The following is a 15,625-nucleotide window of genomic DNA, read 5'->3' on the forward strand; positions in this document are numbered from 1 at the left end:
AGAAGCAAAGAGTTTTTTTTGTTTTAGGAGGGTGTTTTGTGAGTTTCTATTTCTGATGCCTTTATTCACTGAACAACACTCATCATCAGTCATCACCAACCACAACATGTTGCATGCGAGGTTTTTAATTATGTGTGGGCCACGAGTTGGCCTGTTTTGGCCTACGGGGTGGCCCATTGGGTTGGCAGGCCGGGTTGATGCAGGTTATCAGGCTATGTTCTCTACCGTAGCCTACTTTTTTTTTTTTTGCGGCCAACGGGTCAGCTTGCCACGCCTGAACCTTTTTTCCATCCCTATTCCCATATCCTCCAAATTTCTTTTTTAATTTTCTTCCTTAATGGTATCGCATTCAACTTATTTTATTTTTTATAGCCTGATGGTAAAGATCAAGATGAAGAAAAATGATTAAAAATCTAAGTGGTTATGTGAAGATCAAGATGAAGAAAAATGAAAGTGTGGACAAGGGATTTCTAAATTATACTTTTTTTATTCTAATAAATATTATACTTTTTAAATAATGGTAATTACTTTTACTTATGAAAGTGGATACAATATTGCAATATCATTTTTTAATATGTGGACAAATTTTAAATTTCACTATATATTAGATGTGTTTTGATTAATATAGTTTAAATTTTATTTATTTTATTTTATTTCTATTATTTTAGTAGAATACATTTATTTTAACTAATATTTTGAAAACAAAATTATTGAAAAGGGTTTTAACCATACAAAAATATTAGAAAAAATTAAGGATTTAAATTTTTTAATATAAAATAGTTGTAAGTAAAGAAGGTTTCAAACCTCCGCAAAATAATAGTCATCAATATGAGAGGTTAAAATCCTTAAAAAAAAAATCTTCACAATATAAATCGAAAACAAGAGGTTATCTTAAACCTCCACAATAAGTTGTAACCAATGTAACTACAAGGTTTATAAAACTCCCACAAATTAATTTGCAAAGGGTTAAAACCCCAAATATAGATATAAAAACCTTCTCAAAATAACTTCTTTATTTTTATAGTAATATGTAAAAAAAATGTCACACGTGATGCCACATCATGTGAAAAAAAACATGGTAAAAATTGAGAATCAAATGATGATTTTATTGTTTCATATAATATTTATATATTTTACCTTCATTTCAATTAACAAATCATAAAAAATTTTAGTCTAATAAAAATATTTTTACAAATCGTTTTTATTTAAGATAAATTTATAAAATTACCTCTAGTAAATATATTTGTTTTTTAAATAAGCTATTTTATATTTTTAATTTTGTAGCTCTAGATTGTTTGTCACATGTGAGCTTACTTTTCAAGGAGTTTTATCAAATATTGAAACATTTTCCCAATATATTAAGTGTTGGATTATGTCATTGAGAGATTACGTATTAGATCACTTAAATATTATTTCAATGCAAAGAACATAAACAAATCGCAATTAAAAGTATCATTAATAAAATAAAATTGAAATAGTTCACTTATTCATCTTCTGCATTGCAAGTTCATACATAGTTTTTATTGAAGGAAAAGACTGTTACCCTAGTACACTTGATAATAAAAACAGGACTTAAATAGCATTGTGGTGAAAAACTTCCTTCATTAATTTGTAGAAGTTGTTGTAAGATGATCCTCCAACATCAGTAGCTCCCACTGTTTTCTTCTTCCATGCTAAGGATTTCTGTCTCATTTGCATTCCTTTTTCTCCTTTCATCATTTCTATCACAAGCTTCGTTATCTCTTCTCTCTTCACATCATGATTAACTTCCATTCCAATCCCCCAATTTGCACACACATACCTAGAATTTGTTTGTTGCTCAGCAAAGAAAGGCCAACAAATCATAGGCACACCAGCAGATATGCTTTCAAGAGTAGAATTCCAACCAGAATGGGTTAGAAAAACCCCAACAGAGGGATGAGAAAGCACTTGCTCTTGCATGCACCAACTTGTTATATACCCTCTATCCTTGATCTCATCGAAGAACTCTTGTGGCAATGAATCAGATTCATCAGCTACTACATCTGCCCTTTTGATCCATAAGAAAGGTAGTTTGCTATTTGCAAGTCCCCATGCAAATTCTTTCAAGTGATGATTTGTCATTACTGTAATACTTCCATAATTAACATAAACCACTGAGTTAGGTTCCCATTTGTCTAACCATGTTAAGCAGTTTGAGTCATTCTTCCATAAGCTTGATCCACCTGACATGAAACCCTTGTCCTTCTCGGGAAAATGCCTACCAAGCAAGTCAAGTGGACCAATGGTGTATATGTTTGGGTTCTTTGCCCTAAGGGCATCAAGGGCTTCTACCTCTATGTCTTCGAATGTGTTTATAATGATTGAAGAAGATCTCCAGCAGTTTTTTACCTCAGAACGCAAGAAATCAAACATAATATCATCCAAACTAGTCACTCGAATAAAAGTTGGAATGTCCTTCAGTCTTATATTTTTCATTCCAGAGATCCAATCTAAACTTTGATCCAAGCTCCCATCAACCTCAAAGTTTTCATCTGTATATTTCACGAAATTAAAAGTATATTAAATTATGTATGACGTACTAACATTGTTAAGTATTTTGAGTATATGTTACATATTCTTACAATTCGTTAAAATAATATTAGGGTCAATCGTCGAATGGTTTGCTTTGTAGTCTGAATTTTTGTCATAATTTTGTTCTATAAAGACGTATCAAAATTAGAAAGAATGAATATTTAAACTATATTTAACTTTAAATTCTAAATGATGAGGTGAAACTACTGAATATTCATACAGGTATAAATTATAGGAATCTATATATATACTTAACTTTTAAGTTTTCTGAACTAATGCTCTTACAATGAAGCATCTTTTAGTTTATTTTATTTGATAATGTACGGTAACTGAAGTAGATATTCCGAATAAAATATTTTATGGAATCAACTGTACAACCGGAAGAATCTGTTTATTTTAATTGCGTCGACACTCATATTTATTTATTTCAATATTTTTGTTGTTTTTCAATTTGTTTTATTCGGAAATGAAGTGAAGTAAACACTTTGACTTAAATAATGGTTAGAAACAGTTGTAGAGCTGGAAGAATTGGACTTTGAACTTTCTATCATACATCACTTCCACTAAAATAAATATTAAATTGCAAAATCATTCATGCCTAACATATAAATATAATCAAAAGGAATATACGAACTTAGAAAATATGCACTGAGTATGTTCGATGTATAAGATATTTCTCTTGTTTTATTATATGTTCCTTTCTTATTATACTTTTCTATTATACTTTTCTTATTATACTTTTCTTGTTATACTTTTGTGCCTGCCTAATTGAAATGCATGATGTAACAACAATAAGGCTTCATGAACTTAAGATGTTTAAATATTTTGCTCAATGTTAGATCACGGGCGGAAATAACATGAAGATTATTAGAAAATTTCTTTAAAGACTTCATTGTCTTTTTATGTTTTTTTGTCTTTATGATTATGTAAATATTTGTATATTTGTAAAATTTTTCGTTGCAGATAAAAAAATAAATTTAGCAAAATTTTTTATCTTAAACTTATAATATTAATTGAAGATATAATATAAAAATAACTTTAAAAAAATAGACATACAAAAAATTGATATTTAAATTAAACTGATGAGCTCTTTGAATATCTTGAAAAGAAGTTATGAAAAAGAAATAGAAAAACTAAATCATATAATAAACAAAGCTAATTCAATCTGTTCTTCTAGTTCCGTACGTCTCTCCAAACGAATCAACTATAATATATGAGTAATTAAGTGCATATGGATTATGATTGATAAGAAAATGAAATCCAATATGGAGTATGATTGATAAAAAAAAGAAATCCATTCATAATGAGTATTGATTTAATTGTTTAATAGATTTTTAGTTCATAATTAAATGTAATTAAGTCATTTTTTTGTTAAATTAAATCAACAAAACTTTCTAATTATGATTCAATTTTGTTTATTTGTTAAATTCAATCTAATGTATTGTTTTGGGGTTTTTGCGTGAAAAAATGTCATAAGGTGACATTTATCTTTTCTTTTTTTATTATGTATATATTTTTTACCGGATAATATAATGATATTTTGATTGACTTTTAATCCATCACTTCAATTATCCTTTAATAATTTATTTTTATTTTTTTTAATAGTATAATATGATAATTTAATATCAAAGTGATGGATTAAAAGTGGATAAAAAATGAATTAATATATCATTATTCTTTCTTATATGTGTTGGACAACCAATTACTCTGTTTATAATTGCCGAGGAAAAGAACAAAATATAATACATATATAATCCATATGTGAAATAAGATTCACAATGGTTGATAATAGAAAATAAATGATTAAACCATGAATTTTAGTTTTAAAGTATTCTTTAATTAATTATTATGTTTTTATATTTTTAATTAAGTTTTAAATCTCTTATAAATTAGATATTTTTAACTAGATTGTTTTAATGAAAATAATTGAGTATCCAAATGTCCAATATTTGTATACTTTTTCAATTCAGTTCCTCCATTTTATTGTTCTATCAATTGTGTCAAATTCGACCTTTATCTTATCTATAATTTCTTACATGTCTTTACCTATGACAAATGCAAAAACAACTTAATTAAGTTTAAAATTTTTATAAATTTAAATTTTTTTAATTGGTTCCTATTAAAAAAACGTAGTCAATTGAATTCTGAATTTTTTATAATTTTAATTCAGTTTTATTTTTATTTTTTTACTAAATATTGGATTTTTTTAAGACAGTCGAAAACCTAAACTAACATAATAAAAAGTTCTTTTACTTATATATTATTTAAAATGTATATTTTAGATTTTACAATTTAAATATAATAATTTTTTTTTCAAATTATACAATGAAAATATATTTTAGATTGCATAGTTTTGAAATATATTACATTCATAATTATATATTTATACGAGTGTTTCAAAAGTATTGTATAGATTCTACAATTTGAAAGCTAAATTTACAATGATGTATTGCACTATAATTTAAAATATACAATTTTGAATTTTATAATATAGACTCTTCTGATGGATGCACTTTGGAATTGTGCAATACAATAATAATCTAATATAATTATAATGAACTTCTAAAGGATATCATTTGTAATTTCATTAAATATGAAATTATTATCCTAAATTGCTTAATCCAAAAAATATTTAGATTACTTAATTTAGAAAGTTTTTTGATTGCACAATCTAAAAATAATTTAAAAATCAGTGTCATCTCAATAATTACTGAAATCCTTTTAAAAAAATGAAAAGTTATTCAAAAGAGTGAACTTACTTCAACGCCATTTCTTTTTCTTAAATTTAATGAAAGAGTTCAAAACTAAGCATACCAATGGAAGACAACAAAACATTTTCAATAGTGAATGAATAGTAAGACACATAATAAAATGAACATTTTCAAAAATATTGGGACTGGAACATAACATAAACAAAAAACGTACCTTTGAAGGGAACGATACCTCTTTCAACCAGATCATCATATTGCAAGTATCCGACAAAACCGCATGCTGAGGCTGTCCAAAGTTGAACTTCTGGTATGCCCAAATCCTTTGCAACTGTTGCAGCAAAGCCCATAACCCCATCAGCAACTATGCAACTGATTGAAGGCACATCAGCTGAAGAGTTAAGCTTCAACAACAACTCTTTGAAAGGGCCATAACAGTTTTTTCTGGTTGAATCACACAGCAAGGTAATGTCTTGCGTTGCATCCTTATCAGAAGGTGGCAATCCATCGGGTATGGTCTCAAATACAAAATCTGGGAGACCCTTAACAAACTCTGCTCCATGGGACCTCACAAAACGCTTGTGGTTGAACTCGGTGTTCACAAAGGTTATGTGGAAACCCTTGCAGTGAAGGAGTTTCGCGAATTTCATGAGGGGATTCACATGGCCCTGCGCTGGGTACGGTACGCACACAACGTGAGGCTTTGAGCTTTCAAGGGACTCCATTTTTGTGGACTGAGATATGTTCAAATAACAAACCTCAACACAAAAACAAGAACGTGTAAAGGTAAAGGTATACAAAACTGTGGTTACGCAGTGTAGTCTTGTTTAGCTTCCATCATTGATCAGTCTTATATAGAGAAAATTGTTAAGTAATCATAATATTTAATTAAATCAAAAAATCAAACTTGATTAGGTGTTAATTTTTTAAAATAAATGATGTGACACATGGCTGTGCATATTACCATTTAAATACGGTGAGTTAGTTGTCTCTTTCGTGGTTAATCTGTAGCCCTGAGATTAAATAATGACTGTGTAATGATGTTCTGCGGTATCCTTAAGTTAAAACGTAAGAAATTAGAAAGAAAAATAAATAATAACGTATGTTTTCTTGCTTGAAGGAAAATTAGTTAAAGTTTTGCTTTCAAATTATCTAAATATTATAATTTAATGGTCGTCCATTGATTTGATGATACAGTTATTTATATGATTGATAGTCATATGATTCATTAATTTTTGTGTAAATATTTGTATTAACAATTTGATTTGTATTTTTTATAGGTTACCATATTGTATCTATAAATAAGACTCTTCCTATCAATAATAAGATACACAGAAAAGTTATTCCCTAATGTCTCATCTCTATTTTTTCTTTCACTTCTTTTATTTATTATTAGCTTTATTTTATAACACGTTATCATTACTACGCTCCAACCAACTGAGCTCTAACGGAAGCATTTTCTCTCTAAGAACAATGTTCTGCATGTCTTAATCTAGACTTTTTCTAATTTTTTCTTTATTCACAATTTTATCTTATATTCTTATTTTTGTCATAAAAATGGTTCGACTTTATCAATTTTGATCTTTGTTTTATTATTATTATTATTATTTATTATGATGGTGATTATTATTAATTATTATTTTATGTGACAGTTCTAAACACATGAAACGTTGCAAATTTTGAATTTATGACCCTTGATATTACAAGGAAGAATTACTTATATTAGATATTAAATGTTGAAATACATTTAGATGCAATGGGTCTTGATAATACCATTAAATAAAGAAATAAAGCATCTGAGCAACTAATTTGCTCCTACAACAAAAATATTGTGAAAAGAAATTTCACAAATATTTTGAATTTATTTGATGCCTTCTTGTGGTTGAACAAAGCAATGAGCTTTTGATAGAAAATCATGAAACATGTCCAATTGGTTCTGCTCCATTCCCAGAAGTGAATGCAACAACATTTGATTTATATTTTCATGGTCGTCATAGTGATTATGGACATGGTTATAAGGAAATTTTAAAGACACATTTTATCACCAGAAGTGGGACAATAATGTGAAAAAAGGAAAAGAAAAATGTAGTGCAAACCTTACCTTACAAGCCAATTTTGTGAGGTTGAGTTAGGCTTAAAGTCCACTTCTTAACATGGTATGAGAGCTATTGTTTAATGCCTATCCTAGCAAGATTTGTGTTTGTTGGGCATATAATTCCACTCACTATCGAGCTGTTATTGGATCATCCATTAATGTTTAGTCCCACGCATGAGATGTATATACCTCGGCGTGAGGGATATGTGTTGGAAGTCCCAAATCGACTAGAGATAAGGCAATTTCATAGTATATAAGTGGGTGCAAGATTAGAATTTAAGTTATCATTATGGTGATAAAGGTCATTTGAGTTATACTTATCAAACATCAAAGCACCATAAAATATAAGGAGAAGAATATAGAAACACACTTTGCTTATGAAGATGGTGATTCTGATTATGGCCATATGGATGATACTCATCTTGATATTGTTATTTTATTTGCTAAACCAAATGGAAGCATTGATCACCACATTGGTGATGAAAGTGTTAAAAAAATGATATTGTTATTTTCTTTGCTAAACCAAATGGAAACATGGATCATACGACATTGGTGATAAGAGTGTTAAAAAAATGATTTTCTCTATTCATTTATGTTTATATGAAGAATGAATGTTTGCACTAGCACCAATGATGAGGATATGTGTCTCATTGATAGTGCAACAACTTATTCAATTCTCAAGAGCCGTGGGATGGTGACTGAATGGCTGTGGTAGACACAATAGGGTGTGGTGTAGGAAGCACAATAGGGGATGGTGACTGAATGGTTGTGGTAGCCACAACAGGGTGTGGTGTGGATGTAGATGGTGCTTGAATGGGTGCACTCTATGGTATTTAGTTAGGAACCTTTATGATATAACGTGGCAGCTTGTTTGGTTTTGCTATTTTCTTCCCTTTATCGGAACCAGATGGACATTTAGGTGACATACATCAATCAAACTATATAAAACCACAAAATTTCAACATCAAGTATCAAATAGATAATTATTTTACAGTTTCAAATGACAAGTCTTATTTCACAGTATAAACCACAAAGATAATACTTTTATAAGTGATATATTTAAAGTTTGTCAAAAGATAATTAAGGAATGTTTTACATAAATTTAACAATTACAACAACCACAATAACATCTCACAAAAACCAAATATTTCAATCATCGTTGTTATCCTCCTCCTCATTAGAATTTTTGTCATGATCGTCATAGTCGTGGTCGTCGTCATCATCATATTCTTCTTCTTCTTCATCGTCTAGTCTTCTTCATCTTGTTCTTGTATTTCTCCTTCCAATTCTTCAGGAGCACCATCAAAGTCATGAAATGTAAATACACATTCAACTTCAATTATTTCATGGGCATATGACATTTCATCAACTTGATAGGGAATGTCCTCTTCCACCTCATTGGACTCAATGCGAACCCTAGGCTTAGTTTGTATTGCAACACACCAACCACCTTTGTCGATGCTCCGAAATGCTGGATAGGACATAATACACTTGTCTAACATTAGTTGCTAGAATGAATGGATCAAATGGTCGATATCTTTTACTCATTTCAAGTTCGACAATATTATACCTAGGATTCACTCTTGTAACATCTCTAGAAGGATCAAACCATTCACAATAAAAGAAAACTACTTTCTTTGGAGAAGTACAAGTGTTATACTCTAGCTCATATATTTTATGAATTATTCCATAAAAATCATCATAACCACCCTTGTAAGGCCCTTGACATACACACCATTAGTGTGAAACTTGTACCATTGAAAAAGTATGTGTGTCATTCTTTGACGTATCTCATGGGCCAATTTGCCAAATCCCCTAACTCCTGATTTTTGGGACTTAATGACGCATTCTAAACCTACAAATACGCAACAATAAATAGTTACATCAATCTTTATAACATTTTATTTAGGAAACGAGATCATACATACTTGATGTTTGAACTAGTAAGGAAACTCTTAGTATATTCGAGCAAATGCAGCTCCTTCAGGTACTTGCTCAGCCACAACAAATGAGGTATTAGATAAGAATATAATTAGTGAGTATAGAATTTTCTTGATTAGGGTGTAGAGAATTAGATTAGAACATACTCAAGGTACGATTTAACTTTAGTGCAATTGATGAACACATGGACATGAGCAGAGTTGAATTTAGCATCAATTAACCAATGAGTCGACTCCTTCCCTACATGACGACCAACTTCTCGAAACACTAATAATATTGGGTCACATGTTTGACTTTGCATATGTGTTTCATTCCCAACATTGTTAGGCGACAAGATGAAGTTCTTGAAATAATGAGAACAAAAATATGTTGTTTCACGATGCAAGTAAGCTACACAAATTGATCCTTCCACCCTGGCTTTGTTTTTTACAGAACATTTTGATTCCCCTATAAATCTATACAAAGAAATGAATAGATTATGATTTGAAACAAGAAAAGTCAAAAAGATATAGAGAAATAGTAATCATGGGTTATCACCTTTCAAATGGATACATCCACCTATATTGCATTGGCCCACCAAGCCATGCTTCATATAGCAAATGAATAGAGAGATACTCCATTGAATCAAAGAAACCAGGAGGGAAAGTGCTCTCAGTGACTGATCCTTTAGTGTTGTTGAGCACAAGTCTTTGAAGAAGTGACTAATTTCTATAATAGGATTTTAGACGTGCATTGGCAATGAGCTGAACACAACAAGGAGTAATGTCTCCATGAAGACATGACAATCATGACTTTTCATATCGTGAATACAACCCTTTTCGATATTAGCACATCTTGCCAAGTTTGAAGAATAACCATCTAGCATTCTTAGTTCCTTGATCCAATGACAAACTATTTTAGACTCATCTTTTGTTAAAGTGTAATTTGCTTTTGGTTTGAGCAGCCGCCTATTAGCTTGTGACTTCAACTGCAAGACTTTTTGCCCAAAATATAAGGATAAATCTTATCTTGCCTTATCGTTATCTTTTGTCTTGCTACTAACATTCATCACGGTGTTGAAGATATTGTCAAAGAAAGTTTTTTCTATATGCATGAAATCTAGATTATGTCTAAGCAAGTTATCTTTCCAATATAGAAGATCTCAAAATATGCTTCTTTTAGTCCAATTATGCCACTCCCCATACCTATCTATCCTTGTCACACCACTTTTAGTCACTTTTGGATAATGTTTGACTCTTCTCCAAAATTGTGATGGGGTCAACCTAGGAGTTGGCCTATCGATTTCAACTTCCCCTTTGCGAAATGCTTTTTTGCTTCTCCTAAACAAATGGTCAGTGGCCAAGAACCTACGATGGCAGTCAAACCAACAACTTTTCCGACTATAATTCAATGTGAATGTCTTGGTGTGCTCCATGCAATGCGAACAAGCTAATCTACTATGTGTGCTCCAATCGGATAATATTCCATATGCAGGGAAGTCATAAGAAAATTTTGCTTCCTTGAAACATCATACGTCCAAATACCATTCCACAACTTATTCAAATCATCAATCAAAGGCTCAAAATAAACATTTATGGATGCCTTTGGATTAGATGGACCTTGTATTAGACACTTTAAAAACATAAAAGGCTTTGTCATACATATCTTAGATGGAAGATTATATAGAATAACAATCACAGGCCAACAAGAATATGGTGAAGACGACACCTGAATGTATAAATTAAATCCATCCAAACAAAGTCCAAGTCGAATGTTACCGGGATCACTGGCGAAGGATTGATGCTTTCGATCAAAGTGCTTCAAGGCTTCACCATCAAATGGATGACGTAGCATTCCTTGAGTTTTGTTCTCATAATGCCATGTCATGTCTTGTGTTGTTTGCATTGAAGCAAACATTCTTTGTAATCTTGGAATTATAGGCAACTAGGACATGGACTTCAATGGAATTAGGTTTTTTTTTGCCTTGGTCTTGGATGGATTGTGTGATATCGAGCATGTCCAAAAAATTTACATTCAAGCAAGGATGCATCATTTTTTCCATTATCATTGTCATAAAAAAGCATACACCCATTCACAAAACAATCAATTTTCTTGGACTCCAATCCTAACTTTGAAACTAATCTCTTGGTTTCATAATAATTCTTTGGCAAAGAATTATTTGGTGGTCTTAGATCTAAATAGAGTTTTGCCATACTGTCCAATGCTTGGTTGGGAACGTGCTAATTAGATTTGCATGCCAAAAGTCTAATGCATACTGACAATTTTGACTCTGTTACCCCTTCAAATACAGGTTGATTTGCGTTTGCCAATATATTGTAAAACCTTTGACTGGCTTCATTTGGAGACTCTTCTAAATGATTATCATCTTGTTGTTCAAATAAAGCATGTCGGTGAGCATCACTCACCATTTATTTCATATACATAAATTAATCCATCTAGAGGTATGTGCATATACTATGAAGGCAATTTTCACGTGTAGTCAAATCAACAGACGATATTTCTTCCCCATGAAATGTCCAAATCTTGTAATTTGGCATGAATCCTTTTTGGTATAGATGAACTTTAATCACCTCTCCTTTCAGAATTTTAGTGCATTCGCACTTTAAGCATAGGCATCTAATCCCTCCATCAAAAGAATAATATTTATATTGTCAAGCGGTCCTCTCTTCAAATCTTATGAGAAAAGTTTCCTTCAAACCTCTTCTACCAAGGTAACAATAGTCAACCATCCAACCATGGTGGATGGGAACTTCGGCCATGTCATGGGGTACGCCAAAGGAGGAAAATGTTATGTTACACAACATAAGTGCAACAAAGGACAATTATCAAACATTTTAAGTAATAAACCTATTATTACTTAAGCCCATGCACGTAGAAGGTAAAGACAGAGGGTGCATGAATAATTTGTTCATTGTAGCACACCTCTAGTTTACTTGATTTCAAATTTTGCACCTATTTTGTAGTCTTCTTTTCGTCCAATTGAAATTTACATATAGAAATCATGTTCAAGGTAGAAATTATATATATTAAAACAACAAAAGCAAATTACAGTGAAGGCTACATACCCAAAACACCAGAGAAGGTTTGAGGTTGACACAAAGAAGAAGGAACTGAAAAGAAGCTAGTCAACGTACCTGCAAAAAAAGAAGCCATTTAGAAAGTAGACATAACACTTTTATGTGTACAAGAACTTGCTTTAATTAAAAAATTAATAAATAGCTCTAATGTATGTTATCTTTATCTTTGTGATATTTATGAATTCATGGACGAATTCCTCTCGAGAGGGGGAAGGATGATGTCAGTAAAGATCATTGGATGTTGAGGAAAGGAACTTAAGAAAGGAAGGACAAATCAAGAAACTAGGATAATTCCAAGTTGCTAGACGCATGGAAAATTTAAGAGTCAAAATAAGCCTAGTTTTGGGGTCTAAGTGCACTTTTTTTTGGAGTTTTATTGTCTTCATCTTATGATTTTAGGTCATTTGCATTTCCTAGAGTACAATTCTAAGTTTTGTAGAAAATGTGTTAAAAAGAGACTTTTATAGTGATTTCTTAGTTTAGTGAGTATTGAGTATTAATACCTAGTAGTATAAGTGGAACTTGGCTCCAATTTTATTTAACTCCCTTCACTTGCCTTAATTTAGACTTTAATTGAGTTTTTCAATGGAGTTGAGATGAGTTTTATAGAGTGGTGAACCTAGAGAAATGGACCAAGAGCTACAAAGAAGATATTAAGCCAAAATCAAATTGTATTATCATTAATCCTATATGGCAGCTAGCTTTAAGCACTTTTGGATGCATCATGACAGTTTCACAAACATGTCAACATCAAAGGAATTAAGTTAAACCATAAAGTTAGAATTCTCTCTACTCAAGCTACCTAGTCATGAATGAAAGAAATGCATAAACCAACTACAATTCTCTCTACTCAAACCAGAATTTTCACATACATCCACATCACAAAGTTGACCATAATGAATTAGTTTAACTGTAAAAGTTGTAAACAATATCCTAGAAAATAATTAAATCTATCTACACAAGTCCTAATTGACTAAAAATAACCAAAAATTGATTCAAAAACCGACTTCTAACAAGATTTCTAAAATTCTTTACTTAAACCTCAAAAACTCTAATAGATAGCTAAAATTTCAAAATTGGACTAAACTAGCCTATAAATATGTAAAGAAACTATCCTAACAAGTTTAAAATGGTAAAATCTAGCTAAGAAACAACTCACATTATAAAAACTACCTAAAACTCAAAATATGACTACCTACAACCTAAAACTAGCAACTAAAATAGGCTAAAAGTGCTAAAAATTAAAACACCACTAAACTATAGTTTTAAACTGCCAACTAACTATTTACACAACTTTTGAATGGTAAAAGAAAAGTGGAAACCATCTAAAAACCCATAAACAACTACAATTTCGAAATCTTACATGTTACAACCAAAAATATGCACTAGAATATGTTGACACTATGCATTAGTATGTCAAGAATTAGGTAACTTTTATTCACTGCATAGTTTGCTGCCAAATTTGGTCCAACCAATGATTTTGAGTTTTTGTTATTCCAGCACTTTTTTATCATTCAGAAAGTTTATTTGGAGATTAGAAACATGTCAGAACCCTCAATTATGTCATTCCATGCATTTTACAAAATTTGACCCATTGAGTACATTTTAGGTTATTTACACAAACTAGAATTGGAATTGTTTTTCTGCAATAGTTCTTTTAATAAATCTAGTATTTTAGGAGTCCATTAGCATCATAATAAACATATCAAATTCTAGGATCATGCATTAACTAGTTCATTTTTTTGTTGAAAATTATGGTTTGGATAGTGAGTTTGTGCATTTGTGATTGTTGGGGAGTTTTGAGAATTTCTTATAAGTTTGTTTAGTGTATTAAAACTTGTTCATAGCATTTACAATCACGAAATGAAGTTCCCCTGTTCATATACATGAATTTACCCAATCCTAGAAGCTAATTTGCATTCATTTAGGTTCTATTAGCCATTTTCTAATTTCTTCCATATTATGTTCATTTCTTTGTTTCTATATTCAATTTCCATCATATAATATTTGTTCAATTGCTAAAAACGCTAGTTCATTCAAATAATTCTATTAAACCACATGAATTTTGCACTTAAACCATAAGCTGTCAAAACTAAAAGTCAATATCTTTGTTGTCAAGTGTGGTTAAATGGGAAGGCTTTGCATTTTCTACATATTTGACTTTGTTTCTACGTTGTATCCATACCCTTAGGCATATAGAAACTTAGTTCAATCATTATCAATGGATCAATATCTTAAAATTGCATGATCATAGTTGTTGTCAACACCTAATTTAATTGTCTTTGTTGTCAATATTGATTCAAGTAGTGATTTTGTGATTTGTGAGTTTTTTATTCATTTTGAGCATTGATTTAGCATAGGATATCATATAGAAACATTTTTAGGTAATTTATATTGCATGACTCTCAGGTTAGTACATTTAAGCATTTCACTAAACACTTAGTCAAACCTAGGGTTTCATTAAGGCATTTCATCAAACAATTTTCAATTTCGCATTTAGGCATGGAATTAGGACAACTTTGGACCTCCAAAAGATTCATGCCATGTTTCTTAATAGTTTTACTTATTTATATCTCATTTTAATTCCCTTACATTACCAATTCGACGAGATTTGCATATTTTTGCCTTAAAAAGTTGTCTTGGAACTTGGTAGTGTTAATGACTTGAGATTTCTTTTTTTTTCTTGTTTTCAGCAACACTTTTTCATAATTTTATTGTATATTATGCAGTCATTTTATCCAACCATATTCTATTTGGTTTTAGAGTGATTATAGACTCAAATTAGCTAGTTTGCTGCCAACTTGGGTTTAAAAGGTGGTTCTGTGATTCCAACTACGTTGGATAGGTTCTCTACAAGTAATTTCTCTTTATTTTCCAATGGACTTGTTATATGCTACTTTTAGGCAAAATTCATAATTGACTTGTAGGCTTCCATTGTCTAATTAAGGGGAAATGTAAATAATCAAAGAATTATTTAAATGTTTTCAGTTGTTTTCTTTAACTTTCATATCCTCTTGTTTTCTTTGCATAATATTTTCTCATGTGTACATTATCTCTAGTATTGGCGACTTAGACCTCACAAGCTTCAAAGAAAAAAACACATTGATATAGGAAATCGCGAGAACAACTTATTCAATGCATAAAGAAGTGATCAAAAAGCAAAACTAGATGGTAAAATAAGCAACTAACCTTTAAACTGAAGGCTTCAGCGAAGAATCCTCACCACTAATCAACAAGCCTACTCAAAAACA

General features: G+C 30.6%; 1 protein-coding gene across 1 annotated transcript; it reads right to left on the reverse strand.

Moving 5' to 3' along the window:
* Positions 1-1,435: 1,435 nt before the first annotated feature.
* On the reverse strand, positions 1,436-6,092 carry LOC114186881 (linamarin synthase 1-like). The gene is made up of 2 exons (XM_028074945.1): positions 5,479-6,092; positions 1,436-2,513 (listed from the first exon to the last, which is right to left on the reverse strand). The coding sequence occupies exons 1-2, from the start codon at positions 5,984-5,986 to the stop codon at positions 1,573-1,575; spliced, it is 1,449 nt and encodes a 482-aa protein (XP_027930746.1). The 5' UTR covers positions 5,987-6,092; the 3' UTR covers positions 1,436-1,572.
* Positions 6,093-15,625: the final 9,533 nt, after the last annotated feature.

This window comes from Vigna unguiculata, chromosome 6 (genome assembly GCF_004118075.2).
Source record: "Vigna unguiculata cultivar IT97K-499-35 chromosome 6, ASM411807v1, whole genome shotgun sequence".
Lineage (NCBI taxonomy): Eukaryota > Viridiplantae > Streptophyta > Magnoliopsida > Fabales > Fabaceae > Vigna > Vigna unguiculata.

Coding starts and splice junctions, on each gene's coding strand:
- LOC114186881 (XM_028074945.1), bottom strand. CDS start 5,986: ATGGAGTCCCTTGAAAGCTCAAAGCCTCACGTTGTGTGCGTACCGTAC. Junction 2,514..5,478: donor AGGTATCGTTCCCTTCAAAG/GTACGTTTTTTG, acceptor TGAAATATACAG/ATGAAAACTTTGAGGTTGAT.